Source organism: Brassica rapa, chromosome A04 (genome assembly GCF_000309985.2).
Source record: "Brassica rapa cultivar Chiifu-401-42 chromosome A04, CAAS_Brap_v3.01, whole genome shotgun sequence".
In the NCBI taxonomy this organism is placed as follows: Eukaryota; Viridiplantae; Streptophyta; class Magnoliopsida; order Brassicales; family Brassicaceae; genus Brassica; species Brassica rapa.
The window spans coordinates 15,019,007-15,045,692 of record NC_024798.2 but is presented as its reverse complement, the minus strand read 5'-3'; the positions used below and the strand labels follow the sequence as shown (position 1 = coordinate 15,045,692).

Here is a 26,686-nt window from a genome sequence, read left to right as displayed (position 1 = left end):
AGCCAATAGCTCTAAGTTTGAATTAAATATTTTTGACTAACCATTTTTCATCTATATTTGAAATATAATTCTAAAAAATATTTTTTCATTAGAAAATATATTTCATAAAAGAAATGTGTTAATAATCATTTAATATTTCTGGTTAATGATTATAAAGAAAAAAATCTTGGTAACTGTCTATATCTCTTAAATCTATTGTTTTGTATATGTATATATATATGCCATATAAGGTGAACCAATAGCATTGACTTAGTGTGCCATGACATTCTGAAATATATGTCCCCATCTCTCTCTGTATTTCAACTATTTTTCTCTCTCTATCTTTACAATCAAGACAAGATAGAAAAATTGATCCACAAACAGTCATCTAAAATGAAGAGATCAGTTGCACAAATGGTGATTCTGTGTCTCATTGTGTCATGTACCATTGGAGAAATCAAAGCTGTTAGAAGCAACTCTGATGGATCCGAAGCTTGGGGATACGTCGAAGTTAGACCAAGTACGATATTTATCTCATTCCAATTTCAAGCAGTTAATAATGTGTATTGTTGGTTATATGTAACTAAATGGTTTTTTTTTCCAAAATCAAAATCGAAAAATATAGAAGCACACATGTTTTGGTGGCATTACAAAAGTCCATATAGAGTTGAAGATCCTTCTAAGCCATGGCCTATTATCCTCTGGCTCCAAGGTGGACCTGTAAGTTTTCTATGTATATGTTTGTGTATGTGTGGTTGTATCTACTTTTATTTAACATGTTGTTCTTATCTCATTCGTCTTTTATACATTTGTTTTTTGTCTTTGGAATATTTTGATCATTGTTAAAATAAAATTATTTGATTCGGTGAAACAGGGAGCTTCAGGAGTTGGAATAGGGAACTTTCAAGAGGTTGGTCCATTAGATACATTTCTCAAGCCCAGAAATTCTACTTGGTTGAAGAAAGCTGATCTGTTATTTGTGGTATTATTTTCTACTTTATTATTTTCTTACAGTATTTTTTTATATAAAGTAATATATAATTTATGAGGTTGCGTAGTATCTAGTTTGATGAGTCTTTAAGACTCGGATACGTTGAGTTTTAATATTATTCTTTTTTATTGATGAATACAAAAAATGGGGAAAAGGATAGTCCAGTTGGGGCAGGGTACAGTTTCGTAGAAGAGAAGGAATTGTATGTGAAAAGTGATGAAGAAGCAGCCAAGGACTTGACCACACTCTTGCAACAACTCTTCAACAAAAATCAGATTCTGAACCATAGCCCTCTATACATTGTTGCTGAATCTTATGGAGGTAAAATCGCGGTTAAGCTCGGTTTAGCCGTTATCAACGCGGTTCAATCTGGCAAACTGAAGCTTCATCTTGGAGGTAAGAGATGCTTTTTCTTCTATTTTTCTTTTGAGAAAGTGAAACTAATAATGTAGGGAACTATAAATGATTCATTATCTTGTGCGTGAATAGGAGTGGTTTTGGGAGATAGTTGGATATCCCCTGAAGACTTTGTGGTGAGTTTCACCAATGTTTCTTCTAGCTTGATGTTTGTTACAAGCAAAACTACATTCTTTTAAAAGTTTTGCATAGATTTCTGTTTGTTACAAGCAAAAAACTACATAGATTTTTCATACATATTAAAAACAAAAACAAAAACAAAAATTATAGAATAATCATAGTTTAGTAAATGTATAGTTTTATTTATATATCATAAGTTTAAAATTGCATTAAAATAAAAACTAAAACAATAGGTTTATATAAATATACATATTAGAATTATTCTATGCTGACTAATTTCCAAAACTTATAATAATTCGGATATTTTTGTTACTTAAAACGTCTATATTGATAGCCAAGCCATAAAAATGTATTAGTAGTTAAAAATGTATTAGTATTAAATATATAAAATATTTCTATTATAAAACAAAAGTTTGTAGAAGTGATATGGTTATGATGTTGACTAATTGATGGTTACAGTTTTCATGGGGACCTCTTCTCAACTATGTGTCAAGACTTGATTATAACGGGATGGATCTCTCTAATAGGTCTTTCTTATTAATTTAAATTCATTTACCTAATTAATACATAATTAATTATCTCCCTAATCCATATATAACTATTGTTGGAGCAGCTTAGCTGAGAAGATTAGAAAACAACTCAAGAATGGTGAATACGTTGAAGCCACGGAAACGTGGATGGAACTCGAATCCATTATTAGCCTCCACTCCAATTCCGTCGTAATTCTTACTCTTTTTATCTTTCTCATTTATAATTATAACATTTATTTACATATATACAATTATTTATGTGAGAATTTATACTGATAAAGTGGTTGTTTTGATGTAGGATTTTTACAATTTTATGTTGGATTCTGGCATGGACCCTCTCTCGCTTACAACGAGCGAAGAAACAAAAAAAGAAAATAGAATATTAAAGAAGTATTCGAGATATTTAAATGATTTGAGAAGTGCGAATAACGTTGATGAAGGTGACCTTGATACATTGATGAATGGTGTTATCAAAAAGAAGCTCAAGATTATTCCTAAAGACCTCGTGTAAGCAACTTTCTTAACCGTTTATAATATAACACTTAATTAATACAGTTAATTTTAGTTGTTTAGTGTATAGCGTAACTTGTTAATATTTGTTTTGTCTTGTAAATTTAACAGATGGGGGAACAATTCGGGTAATGTGTTTTCAGCGATGCAAGCTGATTTTATGAGACCCACAATCGAAGGCGTAATAATTCTTTCATCAATCTAAAATAAATTTTAAGTAGTTGAAACGTTATATCTGATATTTTAATAATAAATTAAATAATGTATATATTGGCAGGTCGATGAGCTTCTTGCCAAGGGAATAGATGTGACCATCTATAATGGACAAGTAAGACCATCCAGCAACGATAAATTTTATATTCTCTTTAAGTATATGAAATATAAAAAAAAAACTCATTTGCAACGCGAACATTTCGTTTATTGAAATAATATTATAGAAGAATGAGATAAAATGACATGTGGTTTATATTATACGCAGCTTGATGTTATCTGCTCAACAAGTGGAACTGAAGCATGGGTTCGCAAGCTCAAGTAAGACCTATCCATTTGACATCTTATGCATTCTATAATGAAGAATCTAAGAAAATGAAATCCAAACTGTATAAATGGAAAAAACCTCGATGAATTATTAGACTGTCTATGTTCCACAAATATTAATAGCAACAGCGATAGAAAATGATGATACATAAGGAATAATATTGAAAGTCAGCTAAGGTTGTTGGTATTAATTATATATAGAAAAAGAAAGGTTGTTTGGTATTTATTATTACATGATCATGATGATGATGTGTAAGGTGGGAGGGGCTACAAGAGTTTAAGAAGATAGAAAGAGAGCCTCTATACTGTGAAAATGATAGAACAAGAACAAGAGGATTCACCAAATCATTCAAAAATCTCCACTTCTATTGGATTCTTGGAGCTGGTCATTTTGTACGTACTCTTCTCTATTTTTTTCATTAATAAGTATATATGATTATTCAACACATTTATATTCTGTGGAATCTGTACTACAGTAGCCAGTAGGTTATATATGTCATAACTATTTCTTGCGAAACTAAGCTGGTCAGTACATATTATGCATGTGGACTGAGAATAGGGAACTATATTTATTTCATCCGTATTTATTGAGTATTGTTGAATAACGTGAGAGATACATATACGTGATGCATCTACTAAACGAAAGCACAAGTCTCTTTTGTGTTATGTCTCTCATGTTTTCTTTATCTTCCTGCTGCAGTTTCTTTATTTTTCTATTATTTATTACAACAGATAGCAAACTGTCGACTGTCTCTTTAATACTTTTTAAAGACATCTCTTTAATACTTCACACGACAGTATCTGGATCTCTGTGATTTTTTCTTTTTATAAAAGAGATCATTTTTTTTAGATAATTACTAAATTAATTTTAAAAAGCTACCTAATATCAATTCTTAAAAACATCTCTACTGTTATAAAAACGTAATGCATATTTTTAAAGGTCTTTTAACATTAACATGAAAAAATAATAATAAATCTTATTTTATATAAAAATAATTATTTATAAAACAATTTACTTCTTAGTAAATCTCCTTCATAAATTTTACTTCTCTGATTTTTTTTCTCTCTTTCACATCAACAGTTTGAAAATAAGAAGTCGGTTTACATTGACACGCAACATATGAAATTGAAGGCTTTTAGTGAAGATTTGTAAAATAACATGTTTTTGAATGTTTTATTGTGCAACAGGTACCAGTAGATGAACCATGCGTTGCATTAAAAATGGTTGGAGATACAACTAAATCACCACAGCTTTGAAGTCTTTTGACTAGTCTTTCTTCCAGCCTCTCATCGCAAACATGACAGTACACAAGAGATGAGACACCTTTTATTCTGATTGATTTCAATATCATTAAAACGTTAAAAACAAAAGATGTTTCATCTGTAGTTAACAGTGAAACTTACAAATGATTTGTTTTTTTTCTCGAATAATGATTAGAAAATTTTTAAAATACACTTTTTGATATATTTATCATGATTACTGTTTTATCATTATTATGGTCAACAGGATAAGAAAAGGAATTATTCATCTATCATAATGACATTAAAAAAAATTGAAGTTGATGAGTGTTAATTAGTATCCAAAAGCATAAAGTGGTACAACATGATGACTAAAAGGTTTTGTGCACTATAAAATAAGGTTCAAGGAACTGATAATACAAATACTGAGACATTAATTAAGTATTTAAATGTAGGAAACCGTGTGTTACAATCTCTTCAAGACTGTACAACTTGAGGAGGATCTTTTACACAAACCCCATTAAGCAAAAGAAAGATGATAACTAAGAAGGGCTTATCCTCAAATTTACACACTCGGTTCAAAACGCAAAAGTAAGAGCCAAAAGCAAAGACAGAACAAGACCAGAGAAAAGAAGTAAAAAAATTACTTTGTTGTTGCTTTTAGATTTGATCTATGCAGCAGCTGATTCAATCTTATCCACAACTTCTAGACGCGTTTTCCTCTTCCAGCTTTTCATGGTGGCTACTAAATTCACAAGTCCAATGACCTGTGCTTTCGTATATTCCTGTATGTTTACACATTTTAATCATATTAGTCTTCTATCCCATCGATTTAATTTACGCAAAACATTATAAAGATTAAGAAAGATTAAGAAAGATTTGTTTGTTTACCGGATGAGCTCTTGCCCAGTGGACATATTCCGTCTCTGGCAGATAGTATGCCTGCAAAAAAAATGAGTGATGATTCCGATTTTTAAGTGTGTATCACCAGCATATTATGATCTCAAGTCTGCTATACTTTCATATGAGTTTCTGGTTTGCTTACCTTGATAAATGTTTCGACTATCTGTAACTTTGGCTTCACCTTTGTTGGCACAAAGTGCTGTAGCCCGTTTATTAGGACCTACAAAAAAAGATAGATAACGTCCGCCAGAATCATTCCCGTGCATATTAAGTATACCGCAAACGCATGTTCAAATGACGCATCTAGTGGAAAGGAAAATAACAGTGGTAAACAGAGGGGAAAGGTACCTGAATATCTAATGACATGAGAGCACGTCCTTCATCAGTACATCTCTTTATTCGAGAGAACCCTTCGACCAGCATCTCTGCAAATATTTCAACTCCATATTGCAGAAGGAGGTTTTGGACCTATATATGAAAAAAAGAGTTCAAGATGAATACAGCTTTCCCAATAGTTTCAGAAGAAATATCCCCATTAATCTGATATCTTAATCAAATTGAGTTCGGGCAGTCTGTTGATTATTTATGAAGCAGAATGTGTTAGGGTTTGACTGTGACACACAAAAAGCAGAAGGAAAAAGCTAAACAGGTGCCAACTACTGGTGAGGTCAGAGAGTCACTTACCTCCTGTGAAATGCCTCCATGAGCAAGCCTTGTTTTGTAGTGTTTGAATTCCCCGAGCATCAAATCAACATACCTGTTTAATTCAAAGAGTTTTAGCCCGATAGGCCAAGTAAACTGGTCAGAATATAGTTTAAGAGCATCAACCGCACTGAATATCTTAATGTTAACTTAGTAAATGAGTAGGCAGCTTGCCAATGATGACAAACTATGAACATCTAAATAGTTCAATATTTCATGATTAAATTGAAGTTGCAGGTACAAGTATAGAACAGCAAATGGAGTAACTGAATGAAGTATTTTACCCATTATGCTCCACACCAAGCTCCTTGACTTCCCATTTAGAATTAGCAATCCGGTCGACATATCTACAAAATCAGTAAAAGGTCAATTCGTGAATGGACATACATACCCACCCCAATGACAATTAATAATATAGAAACCAGGGTTCGACTTTACCATAGTGATTGCATTCATAGTATATAAATTTACGTACAGTTTTAAAAATTCAGAGGTCAGTAAGAATAAGAATTGAAGGCACAAGCGAGGAGAAAGATGCAATCCATCTAAAACAATTCTTGAGTAAATAAGCAATTTACCCATTAACATGCAGCAGTATCCTTGCAGTTGTCCTATGTAAATGCTCTGTCAGATCAGGTACGGAACCAACCTGAAGATTCATTCCACTTAATGCAACTCCAGATATATTTGCTACCACATAATAGAATATAACTAATTTTGATAATATATATATTTGAGAAATTAATATAACATAGGAATACAATGAAACTACTTATGAATCATGATCATCCTGCATAAGCATTTTTTTTAAGAGGCGGAAGTTATTGGATGCTACATAGGTCTAGTATAATAAGACTGTATTATTGTTGTCAACCAAATAAGGCAATATATTTCCGCTCAAGCCAGATTTTATAAGAAATCAGAACTGAGAGAGACACATACCAGTTGACCAAAGAAGTCTTCAACCAGAGAGCCATTTCTTGACATAAGCATAGACTGGAGATGAGCTTTTGATTTATGCAGTATTCGAGACACAAGAGAAACAGTGTCCACTGCAGCACATCTTTCCTATAAGTGATTATCATGTGTTACAGAAACCTTTTATTATAGCTGCTCTTCTCTTCTCATACTTGATATATGAAATAAGTGAAAGTAAATGAGTAGGAATAGTTTATCTTAAGGTCTACTAGACAAAACAATATTAATTGAAGTTATCAGATTGACAAAAACTTAGCCCCAAGTTATACCTTGAGACTAAAAGATGTGCCTGATACGTGACCAGATGTTTTTATGGGACTCGCTGGAGTCACATCCGCAAGACTAGGGACTGTGTTGGGGAAGGAAAGTGAAGAAGATGGTGATGATGACAATTGAGGCTTTATCCATTGCTCACACTCTTGTGATATCCGGGATAAGCAGCTTTTCAAACGATCTGCATTTCAAAATTTTGAAATATATTCTATGTTGAGCAAAATGGTTTTTCAAGGACATTGTAGCTTTAAAAGCTATAGCATATATATTGAAGCAGGTCGGGAGCAACAATACAAACAGAGAGGAACGTCAACGGAAACGAATCAGTTACTCACGGTTGGAAGAGTCGGCACCTCCTTTTCCACCTGAATTCGTATTTTCTTGACCAAATACTTGATACACGAAATAGAAAAAGACCCCAAACGATTGGCATATTCCCTACAGAATTCCAAACATGTGTAAAAGATACTTTAGAAGAGAAATCCAGGAAGAATAGTAAAGAAGCCTGCAGAGTTCATACAATTAGATTGGTACCTTAAAGAATTCCACATTAACAATTTCTAGTTTCTGCATAAGCCTCGCGTACTTATCCATCGACCTAAGATAAACACAGTTATCACAATTCCGTATCACAAAGGGAAAATATGTGATCATTCTAATTTCAAGCATTTGCTAAACCGCATATTACCTTAGAAGACAAAGCGAGGATCCTGTTTGAGCCGTCAAATCATCATTAGTACTGATATGTGAAGAAGCACTCCTTGATACACTACGTGTAAAGCTCCGTCTTGGAAGCTGACTATCCTCGTCAATATAGTCGGCATGAAGGTCTTCGTTTTCATCTCCTGAAACGGGACTACCTCCGTTAATGCGTTTTGCATCTCTTATCTTAGGATTTACAACATCCTCGTGAATACTATCATTCCCTTCAGAATCTCCAGAGGCAGCTCCATTGACAGAGGAGTAGTCTTGGTCTTCTCTATAGTAATTTAACTTTGCTGAGAAAGGGTTTCCACTTTTCAACCAATATGAGAATCCACTCCTGTTCCCACTAGGATCAATCGAGTCATTTGACTTACTCGAGTGAGCGAATCTGGAAGAACCAGTGGCATTTCGGGAAGACATAATTAGGGGAGCCCCATCCCCCACAAGACCGGCAAAATTAATAGCTTGCACAGTACCAGGTGGCAGTTTCGTCCACGTCTCCTTCTCCAGGACCATTTTGAGCGCCTGTTAGGGAGAAAAACCAAACATTTTTTTACCTTCAAGATATAAAGTAGGAGAGGTGATGCATGAAAGTAACAAGGTATGTGGTATTGGCAATGTCAGTCCAATTGGAATTATGAAACTGCACTTACATGCACGCTTTGCCTATGAAATGCAGTAAAATAGTTTTCGCATACACCCTTCAGCTTCTCCCTAAAATCAAGAACTTCAAAACCACAGAACGCTTCCCCAGCAAGGATAAAGACGCTCAGGTCTTCATAGTTTTTTAGGAACTGATGCATACTTGTTGAAGAAGCAGTTGGGGACGAGAGCAAAACTGACACACGGCTTGTTGTAAGTTGCCAGAGATTTCTGCGTCCTCTTTGCAGAGTTTCTGAAACAAGAGCAGCACTCTCTTTTCGTAGATAGTACCATGGTGACTCGCCACTAGATTCTGTTTCTCCAAAATCCCTAGAGTCGTCTATTGCATTATTAGACGCTTGCTTTACGGGAATGGAGGTTTCTCTTTCACTAGTCTCTTCAGCAGAAATGTTGGGTACGCCTGCTGAACTCATGGATGAAGAGAGACCACCATCCTGTGGGTCGCAAGAAGTATCTGAAACTGAATCAATCCTTGGAGTTGATGCAAAACTTGTTGAGCTATAGCTTTCAACCTGTTCCAGTTCAGAAGCTTTGCCCTTAGAAAATATTAATGATATTAAAACGAGATTGACGCTGACAAAATACAGAAAAGAACCTAAAGGAAATTGGCAATGGTTAAGATACCGAGCACATAAGCCATCAAAAACATGATATTACGACCCATTATCTTTCGAGACAAAAGGGAGTAAAATAAAAGTATATCGTACTAAAATCAAAGAACTTATCAAAATTCTTGAACGACCACTTCCTTGACATGGAGTGCTTAAAGAGAGGTAAAAATAACCCACATAGTTGTATGTTAACAAAGAAATCAAACTAAAGTAGGGAATGGAACCAACCTTCTTTTCTGGAGCGAAACTCATTATCTCATGGTACGAATATATTAACTGAAATAGCACAGCTAGTGTTCTCAAAAGACATTGCCTAAACTTGGATTCTGGTGTCTGAAGACATAGATCGCTGTATGTAAGTCTGAAATCAATGTAAATATATCAGCAAGAATTCTTTTTTTTTTTGGAACAAACCATATCAGCAAGAATATTAAAAGTGATTGTTCGGTACTGTAATAGCCTAATAGGTACCAGATAACTCCGGAACATAGAGCATACCTACTAAATTGGGTGGCAGCAGTGTTATCCTACAAAAAAAAAGGGAATCATTCACAAGATCAATAATCTGATTGATTTTGACATTTTGACCTTTATAAACTAATGTAAGTGCTCAGTAGAATGAGGTGAAAAGCATTGACGCATATGGCAAAGATTGCATGCAGAATGAACCGGAGATAGATTATAACGTGTAAAATCAATTGTAACCATCCTTATATTTCAAAATATGAGTGATCTCATCTTTTCAGAAAACCACACTTGCTAAGCATTCAATAATTTATCTAAACATATATTACTATTTTCAAATGTTGGCATCTAAGCAACAAGGAAAAACGCTTGCGCTATACACCAGAAATTTTTTTAGATAAATAAATAATTGCAATACACAGCAGCAGGCTCAATACATCCAACCATCCAAGTACGGCTACATCCACTACCTAAACATCGTCTATAGGAGCCACCCACAATTGAATATCTAGCTCACATACCTCCCCAACAACGGTCTTTAGGACTGAGTGTGTTTCTGAGATAACTTCTTGCATAAAGAAGCTCTGTATCTTCTCGGCGAGACCAGAGACATCACCGATCAGTGCGTAAGCGTCAAGGACCTAAAAGTATGAGCACATTAAAAAGTTAACTATTGCCACTGAATCATATTTCTAGTTCTCCAACTAAATTTAGGGCCAAGAATCCAATCTTTTTTTCATTAAATCTTGAAGGAGAGAGATAAACAAGAGAATGACTTAGATTACTAACCATTACATAACTATCTTCTTTGAACTCTTGGCAAACGCCCAACAAAAGTGAATCCAGCTTATGAAGAGTTCTTCCTAACCAAACCTTGAAAAGAGTATGAGAAACTTAAACGACTGACAAATAAAATTACGAGGACAACAGCTGGTCATGGATAAGTTCTAACTACCTCAACACCACGGGTCATCTCTTGGATTGCTGAAAACTCAGATAGACTGTCAAGAAGCTGCAAGTACTCAGATAAAACTTGAAATGCCTACATAAACGGAATACATTTCCTGGTAATTTGTTAGTTCCTAGCATAATATCACCACAATTCTTATACCAAAAAACAACTAAATATACCTTGCAATAGTTTCCTTCGTCAACAAGGTCTTCAAGACTTGACTGCATTACTCTTGCATGGCGAAGATCGGTTAATATAGGAAGCATATCCTGCAAGTAGAGTTCTAATTACAAGGTAACATAATAGCAAGAAAGAGTCTTCACAATATTTATAAGATAATCAGACGCTTGGGTCCTTGTCCTAACAGTATTAGCCACTTGCTCATAGGCAATATTGCAGAATAAATTTGTACATAAACTTCTGATCATGCTAGCGGAGTTTCAGCAGGAAACTATAAAGCATGGACAAAATTTCAAGAAATAGATTGCAGAAACGATCAGTGAAGGCTAGATGTCTAAAATAAATAGGGGGAGCATACCAGAAGAGCTTGTTTCTTCTTGGAATGGGTGTGTACAATAAGATCTCTTGAAGCCTCATTCATGGAAGAAGTCAAATTCCGTCTTCCATTCTGGCAATAACACAACAAAAACCGTCAAAAGCAAGGCGAAACCAACAACATGCAAAACAGAAAATGAAACCATTGCTTTGGCTTTTTGTAAACTTAGAATAATTCCTTACCTTGCAGATGACATTAGCAATCTTCAAATCTTTCTCCAACTCTCTAACCAAATTCATCCCCTTCACTAACCAAAAGTGAATATTAGTATTCACAAAAACAGAATACGTATGGTCTTCCCAGTTAACATCAGTTCCTCCTAAGAGAGAAAAAAAGAAGACGAATCTTTACAAATTTAGGTACTCACCCATTACTTCATGATGCTCCATAACATGATGAGACAGATCTTCCGCCACTCTATCTAGCTGCACCAACCTCAGGGTGGCCTATACAGTAGACAAACCTTTTAATCTGTTGATAAATTAACACTTTAACATCAATTACTTGAGAAAGGATCTAGTACCTGCTTCTCAAAAAAAGCAAGTTCACTTTGATCATCTGGCACATTCTCCAGAATATGCCTTACTGGATCAAAGTCCTACACAATGAAATGATAGTATGCTGAAATTATATACCTCACAATAACCAAAAAAATAGAAATACAGTGATGGAATGCCACACACACACACCTCTTGATAGAAGCCTTGCTCAAGCTCCTCAACTTCTTGAGGAAGAGGTCTGTGACTGTTACCATATATAGAGCTAAGCTCAGTAGCAGCAGACGATATACTCAGTCTCTGATCAGGATGAAGTCCAGCCAGAGCACGAGCAACAGCAGCTGCGGCCGTAGCACGTGCCGGAATCTACACAGCAATTTAATTTTTTCAATTAAATTCAATTAAAAGTTTAAAACCAATAGAGAGTGAAACAAGTAAGCTCAACCTCAGGGCGATCAGAGAAGGAGGAAGAAGAGGGTAGGAGTCCGAGGGATTTAGCGGACTTGACAGAGCTGAGGAACTTTTCGCCGACTTTGGAGAAATCCATGCCTCCTCAACGTCGTTTAGATCGCCGCTGGGAACAGGATAGGCTGCATCTCATTTCCAGATCATCGTCAGTAGATCGGAACGGGAAGGCGTTGTCCAGATTCTTGAAACTAAGATCGAGGCGCGGAGATGAAGAGGATCTAGAGAGGTCTGAAGAGGTTGAAATTTGATCTTTTGTTTTGTGTTCTAGTGCCTTTGGTTTGCCCAACAGAATGGTATTTGATTAACGCCCACTTCTTTTACTTTCTTCCAAATTTATGTATTGATGCTCCTATTCATCTCTTACTCGAACTAAATCAGAATTGAACTGAGAAAATGGTGGGTATTTTGGATTAAAAAAAGTGAAAAATAGATACATTTATCAGATTTAAAATGTGAAAATTATGTTTTCCTATGCTGGTTAATGAAAAGTTGATTATGAGTTATAAAAAGAAATGAAAATTCTAATTATACCTCAAATTTGTTATTACTTTCAAATTTAATTATTTTCATAAATATTTTAGGTTTATTATAAGAAAAATCATTCTAAATCTTTTATAAATATTTAAAAATTATTTATAACTTTATAAACTAAATCCCACTTTTTAAGTAATAAATCCTAAACGGTAATTACTAGACCTTAGAATTTAAAATATAAATTTAGGATATTTTAAGCAATTTTTTATATATATTATTAGTTAATATAAATTGGTAATTTTAATAAAATTAACTGAATTTATGAATATTAGTTATTAAATTTGTTGATAACCGAAATGATGTATTTTTAATTATATATTTGCAATGAATGCAGAGTAGACGTGGATGCAGTTTGAGGACATGGACCGGGTAACACCAAATACATGGTTGTTAAAACCCAATTGTGTCGCCAAACTCTATGCTGCATCAACAAAACAATGTGGTTATGTGGGCAAGGAAATGAGTTGGTAAGACTTACTAGTGGTGATCAGGAGAGAGAGAGAGGACTTGAGCTCTTGAGCATTCTGCCATGCGCGAGCTTCCTTGACTGCGAAGGTAACAACTTTGTGTTCAGAGAGTAGGGTATGTTCGAAAACCAGTTTATTTCTTGCAGTCTACAGGTACCATAACAACCAAGAAAACAAAAAAGCATCATCAAGCCCCATAAGAGGTAAACTAATCATCTTCATGTTTTGATGAAGAGAGTCGAGTCAATGTGCTGAGCTGGTGGAGTATAAAGAGCTGGGACTAAATTCCATATATGATTAGCAAAAGGACATTGAAGAAAGAGAAGAAGGTCTGTTTTCTGTTGACCACAGCGCTTGCATCGGAAGTCACCATACAGAGCTTTCGCAGCAAGATTGGATCCAACTGCAATAGCTCTATTTTTAAGTTTCCATAGAAAGTTTTCAGTGTTGGAATTTTTTTAACATTCCAGATGCAAATTTTCAATTAAACTCCAGATTAGGTGATTCAAAGTTGATTTTCAGGAGAGCATAACCTGATTTAGTAGAGTATGTTTCGGATTTTAAGACTAACCAGACTAGTTCATCCTGCATGTTGAATGAATCAGGATGATCAATCTAATTTGATCCTCATACTGAGGCAAGTGGAGTTTGGCGCCGTGAGATTCCAAAAGTTAAAAATAGGATCAATGAGGTCAGAGACTCTCATGTTCTTGTTAGTCAGCGTACGAGGTGTAGGGCGGAGAGGTGAGTTGGGAGACAACCAAGGATCATTTTATATGTTAATCATACTGTATGAGCCTATGATACATCTCATACCTTTTGGCAAAAACATCTTGTCCTACCAAAATACCTCTCAAGTTGTGCGATTTAGTGGTTGGGTTAACTATTTTCATAAACTAAATCTATACCTCATATTAAATCATAAAAAAAATTAGTAGATCCTTAGTTCAAACGTTAATATATTTTTGATTAGGTGTATTTCTGAAAAGTGAAAATCAGTTTAAACTATTTAAAGTAAATTTTTATATTTTACGTGTTAATATAAATTGATAATTTAATAAAACTAACTGAGTTTATGAATATTATTTACTAACTTTGTTGACAACAGAAGTTATGTATTTATAATTTTATACATATATTTTAATATGTATGTAAAGTTTGAAAATATACTAACTCAAAATGGATATATAACTTTTACAACAAATAAACACTTGAAAATGTGAATCATGTAAACAAACAGTTTAAAAAAAATCTTTAATTTTTAATAGAATTATAACATTATTTCCAGTAAAAACAGAATAAATTTAAAACCTAAAGAAAAAGAAGTAGATCTTCCAAAAAAAACTTAACAAGAGTATTTTTGACCAAAAAATATGTAAAAGAAGAAAATGATCAAAACAAATCTCATTAAAAAGGTAAAAAAATCTTATAGATTCACTTTTTATATATAAAAATAGAAATAAATATTTAAATAAATAATTTAAAAAATACGAAAATTTTATCATTTTTAAAGTTTTTTTTATAGACGCGCCAGTGCAGAGAGAGTGAGATTTGGATATTTTGACGAACATTTGCCTCCGTTCACATGCTCCTCTCTCCCCTCATAAATATCTCCACCGTCACCACTCTCTCTCTCTCTACTCTTTACAGCCAATCGTTATCTCGTAGAGAGAGAAAGCGCGGGATTCTCGTTTTCTGATCTCAAACTTACAAATGGCGAACGGAGCCGGTAGAGTGGATCTGGACGGCAAACCGATAAAGCCGATGACGATATGCATGATCGGCGCGGGAGGTTTCATCGGCTCGCACCTCTGCGAGAAGCTCCTAACGGAGACTCCGCACAAGGTGCTCGCGCTCGACGTGTACAACGACAAGATCAAGCACTTGCTGGAGCCGGATACTGCCGAGTGGAAAGATCGGATCCAGTTCCATCGCATCAACATCAAGCATGATTCCAGGCTCGAAGGACTCGTCAAGATGGCGGATCTGGTACGTATCGCCAATAACAAAATGAATTGATGATTGAAAGAGTCAGATCTGAATCCGTTTCTCTTAGTTTTGATGTGCTTTTGTTGCTTTGCAGACTATTAATCTTGCGGCGATCTGTACTCCGGCTGATTACAATACGCGTCCTCTTGATACCATCTACAGCAACTTCATTGACGCGCTTCCAGTTGTATGTGTTTCTTTGCTTTGAAAGCAGTTCATAGAATTGTGGAGAATAGAGCTTAGTAGTAGTTGTAATTTGATTGGTTGGTGTGTTGGGGTGTGTAGGTTAAGTACTGCTCTGAGAACAACAAGCGTCTCATTCACTTTTCTACCTGTGAAATTTATGGTAAAACCATTGGAAGCTTCCTTCCCAAGGATCATCCTCTACGCGAGGTCAGGCCTCGCTTTCTACTTTTTATTCTCTTATGAATGTCACTGTTAGATGATTTAGACTATGGATGACTCAGTAGATCTTGTTAAAAGGGAAAAAAGAATTGTATTCAGTTGAGAGTTTTGCGAACTAGTTTTATCAGTTACACATGGAAGTCTGTTTATTATTATATGGGATCTTGAGTATGTAGAAAAGCAGTTGCTTACAAATGCTTGCTACGTTGTTTACAAAAATTTGATTTGTGGTTCTTTTTACAGGATCCTTCTTTCTATGTTCTTAAAGAAGATGTTTCCCCTTGCATATTTGGTTCAATTGAGAAGCAAAGGTGGTCATACGCGTGTGCAAAGCAGTTGATTGAGAGACTCGTTTACGGTAAGCGTTTTCTTATAAGACGACATGTGAATTTATATAATGTGGTAAGGACAAAAAGGTTTCACTTCACTTGTTTCTTGTGACAGCTGAGGGTGCTGAGAATGGACTGGAGTTCACCATTGTGAGACCTTTTAACTGGATTGGACCTAGGATGGATTTCATCCCCGGCATTGATGGTCCTAGCGAAGGTGTCCCCCGTGTTCTCGCCTGCTTTAGTAATGTAAGTACAAATCCGTGTCTTTATCGAATTTTAGTTTAATGCAAGTTTTTGAGCTAATGTGTTGCTATCTTCCAGAATCTTCTTCGCCGTGAGCCTCTGAAGCTTGTGGACGGTGGAGAATCACAGAGAACTTTTATCTACATCAAGGATGCTATCGAAGCTGTTCTTTTGATGATCGTGAGTGTTCTATTGGCTAATACCATCCTTCGTGCTTTTCGTTTACAAACTGTTAACCTGCATTGATATTGCGTGTTTGTGTTTCAGGAAAACCCCGAGAGGGCCAATGGGCATATATTCAATGTAGGCAACCCGAACAACGAAGTCACAGTACGACAGCTTGCTGAAATGATGACCAAGGTGAGGAAGATTAGTTTAAGTTACATTTTTCTCTTTATTGGTTCTGAAAATGAAACAATGTTTCAGGTATACGCAAAAGTGAGTGGAGAGGGAGCAATAGAGAGCCCGACGGTGGATGTAAGCTCAAAAGAGTTTTACGGGGAAGGTTATGATGACAGTGACAAGAGAATCCCAGACATGACCATCATCAACCGCCAACTTGGATGGAACCCGAAGACATCTCTGTGGGACTTGCTGGAATCGACCTTAACCTATCAGCATAGGACTTACGCAGAAGCTGTGAAGAAGGCAACATCCAAACCAGTAGCTTCCTAAAATGTTACAAGTCCCCCAGTTATCAACACAGACGCCCTGATTTGGCATTTTTAAGAACTCTATTCGATTCTTTGTTTTTTTTCACATCTCATTGACTCTTTTTTTTTTTACATTTCTTGTTAAGAAAACAATATTATTACATTACGCTAGTTCGCCGTTTCAAGTATACCGTCTATTTTTTGTTCTCCTCTCAGCTGGTGTCTTTGGCCATGTATGTTGCGTCTGTCGGAAAGCACATTGTTAATCATTTGTGGCGAATGAATTAGACAGAAATGTTGTGTTAGTATTTTAAGGGGATGATTCGTTTCATAAAAGTACACATCTGTTGTACGCTCGTATTGCACTAACTCAGAATTTTTATTTCCCGGTCCTCAGATTAGGTTTGTTTTTCTTTCTTTTGTTAATTTATTTGAAAGGAGCATAACAAACGTAATAGCGTCTGTAGTCCAACGGTTAGGATAATTGCCTTCCAAGCAATAGACCCGGGTTCGACTCCCGGCAGACGCAATAAAAGTTTTTTTTGTTGTGGAATTTGTTTGTTTCTCTGTTTGGTCGCATAACTGACAAGGTTATTAACACTTAAATAAAAGAAACTAAGTATCTAATTTGTATTCTGAAGTAAATGTCGTTTTCTTCTAAAAAGTAACCTTTTTTTAGTTTTGAGAAATGTTATTTTATGATACGTTTGAAAGAAAAGTTGAACATGAACACTTTATAAAAAAAAAATTTTATAATTTCTTTTGTCGAAATGGGAATATTATCATTTCACAATCAAGTTTCTTCCCAGTTGGACCCTCGTCCTATTGATTCCACTAGGTGAACTTAATAAGGCGAACATAAACCAGGTCAGTAAGCTCACAGTTCAAAATTAAGGTTTGAGACATCTAACATGCATGACTTTCCACAAGAGTGTTCATCTAATACCCAATATTTCGTTGAAATTACCCAATACAATCCAAGGAAGGAACACTACCAGCATTAAAACTATCCTTCAATGATCTGATTTCTTCCCAAAGCAAAGTTCTATTTCTTTGAAAATTGGAAGTATAGATGCACGAAACCATGAACTCTTCACCTGAAATTAAGGAGATAAGACTTGTTATAAGCTGAGGGTTTTCTTTTTACATGATCATAACATTGACTGAATGAGACCAAAGTAACCAAATTCTCTCCATTCCCATCTGAATGAGGTATTCATTAGGAATATCCCCTAAATTTTTCTTCGAACTGGTCTGTAATTCTGTGTTACCTATACGAAGTCATAATGCCCGAACATTAGCCAAGGATGGATTACTAAGTTTATAAACTGTAAAATGATCAATAAAAGAATATTCTGTACCTAAATTATAATATAACAAACCGATGGTGTTTTTAGCCTAAATAATTATTCTTCGTCTAGTATTGCATCAAGTTCCGAGTCCACATTGTACCCGTTTTGGCAAATTCACCAAGGCAAAGAGCATATCATAACCATTCATTTGAAATCAGTAAATAACAAAAAAACATACTTCATTTAAAACCAGTGACATCGCAGACAACAACATAAAACATATTTGAATGATTTAACAAAATCCAAAATCCTCACAAGTAACTCAACCATTCACCAACAGGGAAATAAATACTATCAAAACTTCATATGAAAAAAATGAGACTTGGCTCTCTCTCTAGTTTCTTTTTGGAGGATGAACACCGCCACACTTGTGCCCCTTATGCCCTCCTACACCAAATCAGTTTAAAACCAACCATTAGTCCAATCTTCACATTCAAACTTATGCGCTTTTAATCTCTCTATCTCGAGTTTTAGTTACCTTGCTGATTTGCAACTTTGGCTTTCTTTGATGCAACTGTGTTGTTGTTGTTCATTGCTCCACCATTTGGTCTCTTCTTGCTCGGAGGCGCAACCTATTTTTGATTCATTAAATTCATTAAAATGTTCGCTATCTCTAATTGTCAAGAGATAGTTTGTAAGAAAAAAATACCTTTACAGGTGTATCCTCTTCTTCTTCTGAGTCATCCTCATCCTCATCCGAACCCATCTAATCCAAATAAACAGAAGAAAACATGCGTTACATTACAGAAAATCAAAGATCATAGCTTCCAACTTATTTATTGACTCACAACTCATAAGATATTAAAATTTGCACTATTGATAAGTAAACAGGTAAAATCTACCTCATCAGAGTCAGTTTCATCATCTTCAAGGTTGGCCTTTTGACCATTCAACCCATTAGCCTTTGATTTCTCCAATTCTGAATAAAAAATGACAAAGTTAAGATTCATAACAAATCCACAAAGTAAACTTCAAGACAGTGACAATACTAAAATAAACTCACCACGTTGAAACATATCCATGGGAATATCCTCATCCTCTGAATCAAAATCTGCAAAAGTTAAAAAAAAAAAAGTTAAAAGATTAGCTTCCAGCTTTCAATACATTCATAAAAAAAACCATTATAGTATCGAAACCTTAGACCTCACCAGAGTTGACCTCACCATCCAAAGGATCAACGGTCTTGTAACCAAGAAGATAGACACTGGTGCTTTTGCACTCATGCGAGACCTCAAAATCTTGCTCAAACAAGAGATCAAGCAAAACTTGAGGAACCTTCTGAGAGAGGTTTCCGATGAGAAGCTTTTGCTTATCATCACCACCAACCTTCACAAAGACCTGAACAGTCTTATCTCCAACCTTGTTGAACTCACCAATTGCAATCTGAAACACAGAACAAGCCACAAAACAATCAAAACACTAACAGAAGAATCTTTCAAGAAAAGACATTAGATTAATATTGATAACAGACCTGAGAGACATGGATCATGTAACCATCTTCTTGTTCCACCTTGGTGGGCTTTCCAGGCTTAATCTCAATACCTACAACATAAGCACACAGGAAGATAAATGTTTTGAAACAGAACACACTTTTCACTTTATCCCCAAACTAAAACCCAAAATGATAACACAAGACAATGAACAGACATAAGCAATAAGGACAAAACAAGTTCCTACCCCAAAACTCCATAGCTGGCGAAAGAGGTGGCTGCTTGAAGATGAAGAAGAGATTAGGGTTCAAGAGTTCGTTTGAAAAAATGATTAGAGCGGAGCCGCTTATTTTATAAGGTTGCAGGTAGGGTTTTGAATGCAACTTTTTTTGGGGTTTAGCTATTTAATGGGCTTTTCTTTGTAATGGCCTATTTAGGACCAGCCTTGTTTGATGGATTTTATCTCCGAGGTCATTTTTCGCATTCGAACTTTCGTGTTAAAAATTAGAACGGTTAAATTCTATAAATAATATACTTAATGAATTTATATATATAATTGGAGGTTTTACCGTGCTATATACAGTTTGTTTGTCTATAAAATTTACATAATTTTAATGTTAAATATAACTCAAACTTCAAAGTTTAAAACAAATTAATTATATTTTATGTTTATATTATAAATTTTATTTGTTTTGATATAATATTTGATAAATTAGAGTGAAATGTTTTGAAAAATTAATTATTTTTGTTAGGAATATCATTAATTTATATTTTAATATATATTTTATATGTAAATATAGCCGAAGTTCTATTAATCTTATAGCTATTAATCATGTTAAAAATTATTAAAAGTTCAAATGATTTATATTAATAAAATAATAATATTTTCTATAATTTTATGTATATCACATATTTTTGTATACATCATCTGATTGAATTTTTAAATTATTATTTGAAGAATATGTAAATAACATTCATTTCATATAAATATATATTTTTCATAAATGTTAAATCTGTAAATTTTGTAGACCAATAAAAACAATTCAATAAATCTTTAAATTTGAAGCTATAATTCATTTTCAATATTAAAATTTGTTTGGTATATATTATTTTGTAAATAATTATTTATTAAAAAAATGTGAATTTCCAAGAGATTTCAATATGAACGATTCCATGTTTAGATACTACATTAAACTACTTTGGATAGATTACATTACACATATGCAAATATATTAGTCATCGGTATTCTCGAAATTTTCGGTTTATATTTGAAAATGTTTTATGAAACATTTTAAAAAAATTATTTTCAAAATTTTATTATTTATTTAGTATAAAAAAGTTTAAATCTCACCCCCAAAAACGCCATCCCTTAACGTACCCCTCGGCAAAAAAATTGGAACCGAAAAACCAAACTGAAACCTAACCTAATTACCCGAAATCAAAACCGGACAAAAAACCCTCAAATACCCGAATGGTTCCTATATTTATATATCCGAATAACCGAACCAAAACAAGAACTGAACCGAGAATCGAACGAATACCCAAATATCCGAAAAAGAAGATTTGACTATTGGATATAAGGTAAATTGTCATCAACCCACTCGAACCCGGCCTGGATAGAAAAAGTAAAAACATTGTTACCACTAGACAATATTATCTTTTATGTACTCTCTTATATTATACATATATATTTGCTATTTCTATATTAAAATATAGTAAATACTTACAAAACTAACTCTTTAGTCACTCGAACTCTAGTTGGGTTAACGGATATGCAAGTGTGTAACCAATATACCACTTAGATTAACATGTTAACTAATATATTATATATATCTATATATATATATATATATATATTTGATCATATATTAAACGGGTACCAGAAACCGAACCAAAACCAAACTGAAACCGAACCGAAATCTCATAAGTACCTATTGAGTATAAGAATGATTTACCTGATACACCTGGAACTGAATAGTTCCTACCCGAAACCAAATCGAATACCCGAATGCCTAGGGCTACCTTAACTCAAAACCCTAAGTATAAATTAGTTAACCCTATGTGTATATTCACCCTTTAATGAAACACTAGATTTTGACCCACACTTTTGAAAGTGTATACATTATTTTTGTTAACAAATTTTGTAACATGTATGTTTGTTCATTAATATGCTTAAGCATAGATGTTCAGCTTTTGGTTTGATTCCAAATTGTATTTTTGGTATTTGGTTTGGTTCTTCTTTGGTTGTGATTTTTGGTTTTTGGTTTAAGAAATATAAGAATCGTTCGACTATTTATAAAATTGGATTTAGTTTGGTTTAGTTATTTTGCCTTTTGGTTTGGTTTGGCTTTTGAAAGCGTCAAATTATAACTCATTATCAATATTAAAATTTGTTTGGTATTTAATATTTTGTAAATAATTATTTATAATAAAAAAATGTGAATTTTCAGGAGATTTGAATATGAACGATTCCATGTTTAGATTTTACATTACACTACTTCCGATAGATTATATTACACATATGCAGATATATTAGTCATCGGTATTGTGTAGAAAATGTATAACCTCACAATATTATTTGTATGTTAAGTGTAGAAACATATTTCCATTATTCGTAAGTTAATTATTAAACAGTTTAAAATGGAATTGGAATAGCGAGAAGCAAATTAGATTTTTTTGAAAAATTTATAAAAAATTCTCACAATGCATTGATTAGTGATGCTTTAACCTAAATTGTTTTTTACACAAACTTATTTTTGTATAACATTATAGTAAAAAATGGAAAAATCTTACGGTATATTGATAGACTGGATGTAACAATTAAGAAAATCTTTGTAATGCAATTTATTGAGCGTAATCAAAAACTGTAAGCGACTTATTAAATTCATAATTTTTCATCTTATAATATATATTTATGCTGATTTGTATTTTTTTATTAACATATATGATTTTTAAAATTTTAAAGATTTAATTTATTTCTTCATGTTAGTGAAACTTTTATGTTTATTTACATAATATCATTCTAATTATTAATTTAGTACCTTTTAAATAGTTTTAAATTTTATTCTTTAGATATTTATTACCATTTTGTTTCAAATGATATAGAATTTTACTATTTCTAATATTTAACAAAAAATATTTTTGATGTTAAATTCTTAAAGAAGTAGCATAAATATTAATCTAATTTAGGTCAGTTCTATCTTGTTAGTCTTTTGTACTAATTTATATTTTATTTTGACAAATAAGATTGCTTAGAATATTTATATCTTTCTAAGACATCATCTTATCTTGTAGTAAGAAATCTTAAATCAATTTTATTTAGATGGAAATTTATAATATTTTAATATTTAATTACAATTATATATGTTAATTTTTCAAGTAAATAACCTAGATATTAAGTTAATTTCTTGCAGGTACTTTTTGTTAGTCGTTTTATAATATTTTAACTTACTTTTTTCTGAAAAATGATTTAAACTTTATTTTGACATAATATTTTTTTTTTGAAAGTTTCACAATCAAGACATATTTTATGTTATTTGGAGTATGTGTGTGAGAGAAGTTTCAAAGTCGAGAAATATATTTTTGCATAAATTTGTATAGATTTGAATGGGAGATAGTCATAAAACCAAAAAGCAGATATTTTTCGAATCTAAGAATATGTAATGAACGAAAATATAGTGGTTAAGACGTTTCTATGATAAAAAAAAAGTGAATTATACTATATTTTCTAGAAAATCATAAAACTACATAGGGGAGGACACATTAACAAAATTTGGGACCGTAAGCCCATCAAGTGTAAATTATAGGGGAGGAAATGACATGTTCTCAGAACACGTGTCAAGGCGGGGGCTAACTTCCTCCGCCAGAGCCAGAAAAGATGATCATCAAAACTCCGCCATCAGCGGAGGCCATTCAAGCCAAGCAGCCGTCATAGAAATTTAACTCCAGAAACTTAGTCTGACGAATCGTCATTTCTAAAAGGATAAGCATCATCATCAATCGATCAAAAAAACTTTGATCTTCCAGCAAAAATAAGCAATCTTCATTGTAGATAAAGTTTAGGTTGAAGATGAAACGACCTTAAAGAAAGGGGAGGAAGAAAAAGAGGATCATATCGAAAGTCGGTGAAACAGGTGAAACGAGAAGCGGTGATCAAACCAAAGTCGGCGAAATTGGTGCTTTATGAGCCACTGTTTCCCGGAAACAAAGCTCACGATGAGGTGGTATGGAAGTCACTCCAACCGAGAGTCAAAAACTCGATAATCAAGAGTGGAGGCCGGAGAGGATCGGCAAACCAACAAAAACGAAAGCTCTCTCTCTGTTCTTTGTATTAGAAAGGGAATAGAGATGAGAGAAAAAGCTCTAAAGGATAATTGTGGTACGGAGTATGTATATTCACTCCTCTTCGAAAAATCTCTCAACTTGGCCGATTACTCACCGGAAAGTCGACCGTGGTGATTTGCTTCGAAACGTATAGTTATCGGATTTTTTTTAAAAAAATCTTCTTGTTGTAGACTTTAAGTTCTAAGTCGCATGTTAGATCATAGATTTATAGTATTTAGACTTAAAACACAAGATTAACAAAGAAAAATAAAGAAATGAGCTTTGAACCATGTTGTTCTTTTAAGAAGCGATGTACCACTACGCCACACAAGAATTACGAAATGAGAGAATATATTTAATATATAACACTTAAAATCACATAAAATTCAAAAAATAACTATTTGATTAATTTCCGATTAATTGATTCGGCACTACATCTACCTAACCGAACATTGATATTCTTTTTTATTTGAATTAATCACAGTGTCCAGCGACCAAGGTCAACCGACTGAATAGTCTCAGAAATGCAATGTTAAATTATCAACAAGGATCGAACTACAGATTCACGGTATTGAAGTTATCCTTCAAGTGTCACTATCACTAACGGAGTATTTCTTTATCCACGTCTGCACTCCTCAAAACAAAGATCCATCATCAATCAACCATTAAAGTGAAAAAAAAATGACAAGTTACTACAATGAGCTAAACAAAAAATATCAAAAAACAAAACACCCAAAAACTTATTGAAATTTTCTTTAAACTTTACTCCCAATGATTTTACGTGGTATGATAATATAGTGTTACAATGATAATGTAGATGACGACGAAGAAGGCGGCGATGGTGACCAAGAAGTCATATCCATCGGATAACTCCCCAAGACACGTAAGAAGGACGTGAACTCCTGAACCTCAGAGAGCGCGTTTTGCGCACGCGCCTCCGCCATGGAAGCCTCGAAGTCAACGTAAAACATATACTCGAAATGCTTAGCCGTGCCGACGTTAGCCTCGTCGACGAGCCTGATCGGGACATTGTGGTTAGGCCTCGACTCGATCTTGGTCAAGCTAATGTTCCTAAAGGCGAAAGCCGAGAGCACCTTGAAGAGAACGCACGTGCCTTTCTCGTGCGCGAACACAATACTCGTCTTGAACGGCCTATCCGTCCTCGGTATGATCGGCTCACGCGCCAGCATCACAAACCGCGTGACGTTACTCGCGTCGTCCTGGATCCCGTCCGCGAGTATCTCCAGCCCGTAGATCTCCGCGGCGCGTGCGCTCGCTATCGCCGCGGTGTCGCGGACGTTGTTCGCGGCGATGAACTCCGCGGCCCCGGCGGTATCGTCGACGGCCTCACGCGCGACGTTGAGGCCGAGTTTGGTGAGCGTGTGCTCGCACTGAGCGAGTCCCTGAGGGTGAGAGATAACGCGCGTGAGGAACTCTTTCCGCACGCCGGGGAGAGCCAAGAGGCAGTGGTGAACAGGAAGCTGAACTTCTCCGACGATGTGGAGACGGTGACGGAGGAGAAGATCGTAGTTCCGATGAATCGAACCTCCGAGAGAGTTCTCCACAGGCAAAACCGCGCGATCCGCGATCCAGAGCTCAACCGCTTGAAACGCGACTTCGAATTGATCGCACGGAATCGCTTGACAGTTAGGGTAAGCTTTACCGGCGGCGGCTTCGGAGTACGCGCCGGGGACGCCTTGATACGCGACTCGGAGGTTAGATCCGTGCATCGGAGCGGGAGATAGATCCGTAATGCTGAGAGGCGTCGTCTTCTTGGATTGCTGATTCGGAGCCAACGAGTTGTTATCGAACGGTACGAGATTCAGAGAGCCGTTGCTGTGACCGTTAACGGAGGAGAGTAGAGATTCGGATTGTTCCTGAGAAACGACTTTGCTAGAGAGAATGGCCCAAGAGCTTTGCCAATCTGATCGGCTTGAGCCAATGGCGGAGGAGTCGGATCTATTGCCGCAATGAATGAAGCGTCTCCGTGAGGGGGTTACCGTCGCCGGAGATTGGGAATATCGGAGCATTGGAGAGGAAGGTAGAAGAGTTCTCATTGTTGAATTGAGAGTGTGAGAATGATGTTCAAAAGCTTTGTTAAAGGAGGAAGACAAGTTGAGTGTGTTATAGGAGAAGAGAAGAAGAGCGTGGAGTGCTCTCCTGCCTCTCACGATCCTTCACCTACCACCATATATACAACACATTTGTTTTTTTTTTCTTTGTTGTTGTTGTGTGTTTAGTTTGGTTAAACAACACTTGGACTTGGTGGTGGGCCAAACCCTCCCCCCCCCCCCACCCCAAAAAAATCCCAAAAGATGTATAGGTTTTGCAAAATCTCAAAAATCATGATTTTTCTATAAATAATAAAATATCATTTTGGAGTTTTTTATAAACATTAATTTCTATAAATTAGTTTATAACTTTTTATATATTTGTTTCGAATTTTTTTAAATCTGCTTTCATATCCATTGCTACTTTATTAAATTTTATATATATGCTAGAAAATTTAGAAAATTATCAAACATTTGATTATGTCTCTAAAAACAAATGTCACATTAAAATGTGATTAAGATCTAGATTTTTAATTAACTAATAATATATTAGTTTTCTCCAGTTTTAGAAATCTTCTCAATTCAAATTTATAAGAAAATGATTGATATTTTTTACTTTAAGACTTATATGGATCAAACAAAACAAACAAAATTTTCTAAACATTTATAGTTGATAGATTTAATATTCAAATATTATGTACACAATTCCTTTTTGAATTAATACAAAAATAGAAATAAAATAATTTAATCTGAACCAAATCCATGTGTTTTTTTTGTTAATGCTGTAACTATAACTATTTTATTCTTAATT

The 26,686-nt window shown here is 34.5% G+C and overlaps 5 protein-coding genes and 1 non-coding gene across 9 annotated transcripts; 3 read left to right on the top strand and 3 right to left on the bottom strand.

The window, feature by feature from the left end:
* Positions 1-238: 238 nt before the first annotated feature.
* Positions 239-4,575, top strand: LOC103864809 (serine carboxypeptidase-like 51). The gene is made up of 13 exons (XM_009142583.3): positions 239-499; positions 605-699; positions 854-961; positions 1,126-1,366; positions 1,460-1,503; positions 1,967-2,034; positions 2,121-2,226; positions 2,336-2,544; positions 2,659-2,728; positions 2,825-2,875; positions 3,026-3,078; positions 3,342-3,477; positions 4,273-4,575. The coding sequence occupies exons 1-13, from the start codon at positions 277-279 to the stop codon at positions 4,339-4,341; spliced, it is 1,473 nt and encodes a 490-aa protein (XP_009140831.1). The 5' UTR covers positions 239-276; the 3' UTR covers positions 4,342-4,575.
* Positions 4,576-4,737: 162 nt separating this feature from the next.
* On the bottom strand, positions 4,738-12,561 carry LOC103864810 (syndetin). Of its 3 annotated transcripts, XM_009142584.3 has the most exons (25): positions 12,074-12,502; positions 11,821-11,994; positions 11,655-11,729; positions 11,499-11,577; positions 11,314-11,378; positions 11,114-11,203; positions 10,755-10,844; positions 10,579-10,665; positions 10,413-10,496; positions 10,145-10,264; positions 9,657-9,685; positions 9,387-9,519; positions 8,538-9,059; positions 7,868-8,409; positions 7,714-7,777; positions 7,515-7,617; positions 7,176-7,360; positions 6,871-6,996; positions 6,507-6,577; positions 6,213-6,275; positions 5,911-5,983; positions 5,575-5,694; positions 5,369-5,446; positions 5,215-5,265; positions 4,738-5,108 (listed from the first exon to the last, which is right to left on the bottom strand). In XM_009142584.3, exons 1-25 carry the CDS (start codon positions 12,173-12,175, stop codon positions 4,995-4,997), a joined length of 3,240 nt encoding a protein of 1,079 aa, XP_009140832.1. In that variant the 5' UTR covers positions 12,176-12,502; the 3' UTR covers positions 4,738-4,994. The 3 variants fall into 3 exon arrangements, 2 of the variants coding, with proteins under 2 accessions (XP_009140832.1, XP_009140833.1); XM_009142585.3 differs by lacking the exon at positions 12,074-12,502 and having other exon boundaries at positions 11,314-11,373; positions 11,821-11,839; XR_004457113.1 differs by lacking the exons at positions 4,738-5,108; positions 5,215-5,265; positions 5,369-5,446; positions 5,575-5,694 and having other exon boundaries at positions 5,944-5,983; positions 6,507-6,618; positions 12,074-12,561.
* Positions 12,562-14,810: 2,249 nt separating this feature from the next.
* Positions 14,811-16,930, top strand: LOC103864808 (UDP-D-apiose/UDP-D-xylose synthase 1). The gene is made up of 8 exons (XM_009142582.2): positions 14,811-15,086; positions 15,181-15,273; positions 15,372-15,479; positions 15,735-15,849; positions 15,936-16,069; positions 16,145-16,246; positions 16,334-16,426; positions 16,493-16,930. The coding sequence occupies exons 1-8, from the start codon at positions 14,811-14,813 to the stop codon at positions 16,739-16,741; spliced, it is 1,170 nt and encodes a 389-aa protein (XP_009140830.1). The 3' UTR covers positions 16,742-16,930.
* Positions 16,931-17,176: 246 nt separating this feature from the next.
* Positions 17,177-17,248, top strand: TRNAG-UCC. The gene has a single exon. It is a non-coding gene; the product is annotated as a tRNA-Gly (tRNA).
* A 953-nt stretch (positions 17,249-18,201) lies between these two features.
* Positions 18,202-19,958, bottom strand: LOC103864807 (histone deacetylase HDT4). Of its 2 annotated transcripts, none has more exons than XM_009142581.3 (8): positions 19,749-19,958; positions 19,543-19,613; positions 19,235-19,454; positions 19,075-19,122; positions 18,914-18,990; positions 18,721-18,777; positions 18,550-18,643; positions 18,202-18,458 (listed from the first exon to the last, which is right to left on the bottom strand). In XM_009142581.3, exons 1-8 carry the CDS (start codon positions 19,759-19,761, stop codon positions 18,406-18,408), a joined length of 633 nt encoding a protein of 210 aa, XP_009140829.1. In that variant the 5' UTR covers positions 19,762-19,958; the 3' UTR covers positions 18,202-18,405. The 2 variants fall into 2 exon arrangements, with proteins under 2 accessions (XP_009140829.1, XP_009140828.1); XM_009142580.3 differs by having other exon boundaries at positions 19,220-19,454; positions 19,749-19,957.
* A 4,498-nt stretch (positions 19,959-24,456) lies between these two features.
* Positions 24,457-26,093, bottom strand: LOC103864806 (arogenate dehydratase 3, chloroplastic). Its single transcript, XM_009142579.3, has one exon. The coding sequence runs from the start codon at positions 25,879-25,881 to the stop codon at positions 24,625-24,627; it is 1,257 nt and encodes a 418-aa protein (XP_009140827.1). The 5' UTR covers positions 25,882-26,093; the 3' UTR covers positions 24,457-24,624.
* Positions 26,094-26,686: the final 593 nt, after the last annotated feature.

What these genes read in the sequence shown, in the direction of transcription:
- LOC103864809 (XM_009142583.3), top strand. Translation starts at nt 277, where the DNA reads ATGTCCCCATCTCTCTCTGTATTTCAACTATTTTTCTCTCTCTATCTT. An exon ending in ATACGTCGAAGTTAGACCAA is followed by an intron (nt 500 to 604) that starts GTACGATATTTA and finishes CGAAAAATATAG; the next exon opens with AAGCACACATGTTTTGGTGG. An exon ending in TCTGGCTCCAAGGTGGACCT is followed by an intron (nt 700 to 853) that starts GTAAGTTTTCTA and finishes TCGGTGAAACAG; the next exon opens with GGAGCTTCAGGAGTTGGAAT.
- LOC103864806 (XM_009142579.3), bottom strand. Translation starts at nt 25,881, where the DNA reads ATGAGAACTCTTCTACCTTCCTCTCCAATGCTCCGATATTCCCAATCT.
- LOC103864807 (XM_009142580.3), bottom strand. An exon ending in ATGAAACTGACTCTGATGAG is followed by an intron (nt 18,778 to 18,913) that starts GTAGATTTTACC and finishes TATTTGGATTAG; the next exon opens with ATGGGTTCGGATGAGGATGA. An exon ending in AAGAGGATACACCTGTAAAG is followed by an intron (nt 18,644 to 18,720) that starts GTATTTTTTTCT and finishes AATCAAAAATAG; the next exon opens with GTTGCGCCTCCGAGCAAGAA.
- LOC103864808 (XM_009142582.2), top strand. Translation starts at nt 14,811, where the DNA reads ATGGCGAACGGAGCCGGTAGAGTGGATCTGGACGGCAAACCGATAAAG. An exon ending in TCGTCAAGATGGCGGATCTG is followed by an intron (nt 15,087 to 15,180) that starts GTACGTATCGCC and finishes GTTGCTTTGCAG; the next exon opens with ACTATTAATCTTGCGGCGAT. An exon ending in AGGATCATCCTCTACGCGAG is followed by an intron (nt 15,480 to 15,734) that starts GTCAGGCCTCGC and finishes TTCTTTTTACAG; the next exon opens with GATCCTTCTTTCTATGTTCT.
- LOC103864810 (XM_009142584.3), bottom strand. Translation starts at nt 12,175, where the DNA reads ATGGATTTCTCCAAAGTCGGCGAAAAGTTCCTCAGCTCTGTCAAGTCC. An exon ending in TTGCTAATGTCATCTGCAAG is followed by an intron (nt 11,204 to 11,313) that starts GTAAGGAATTAT and finishes TGTTATTGCCAG; the next exon opens with AATGGAAGACGGAATTTGAC. An exon ending in TAGTCGAAACATTTATCAAG is followed by an intron (nt 5,266 to 5,368) that starts GTAAGCAAACCA and finishes TTTTTTTTGCAG; the next exon opens with GCATACTATCTGCCAGAGAC.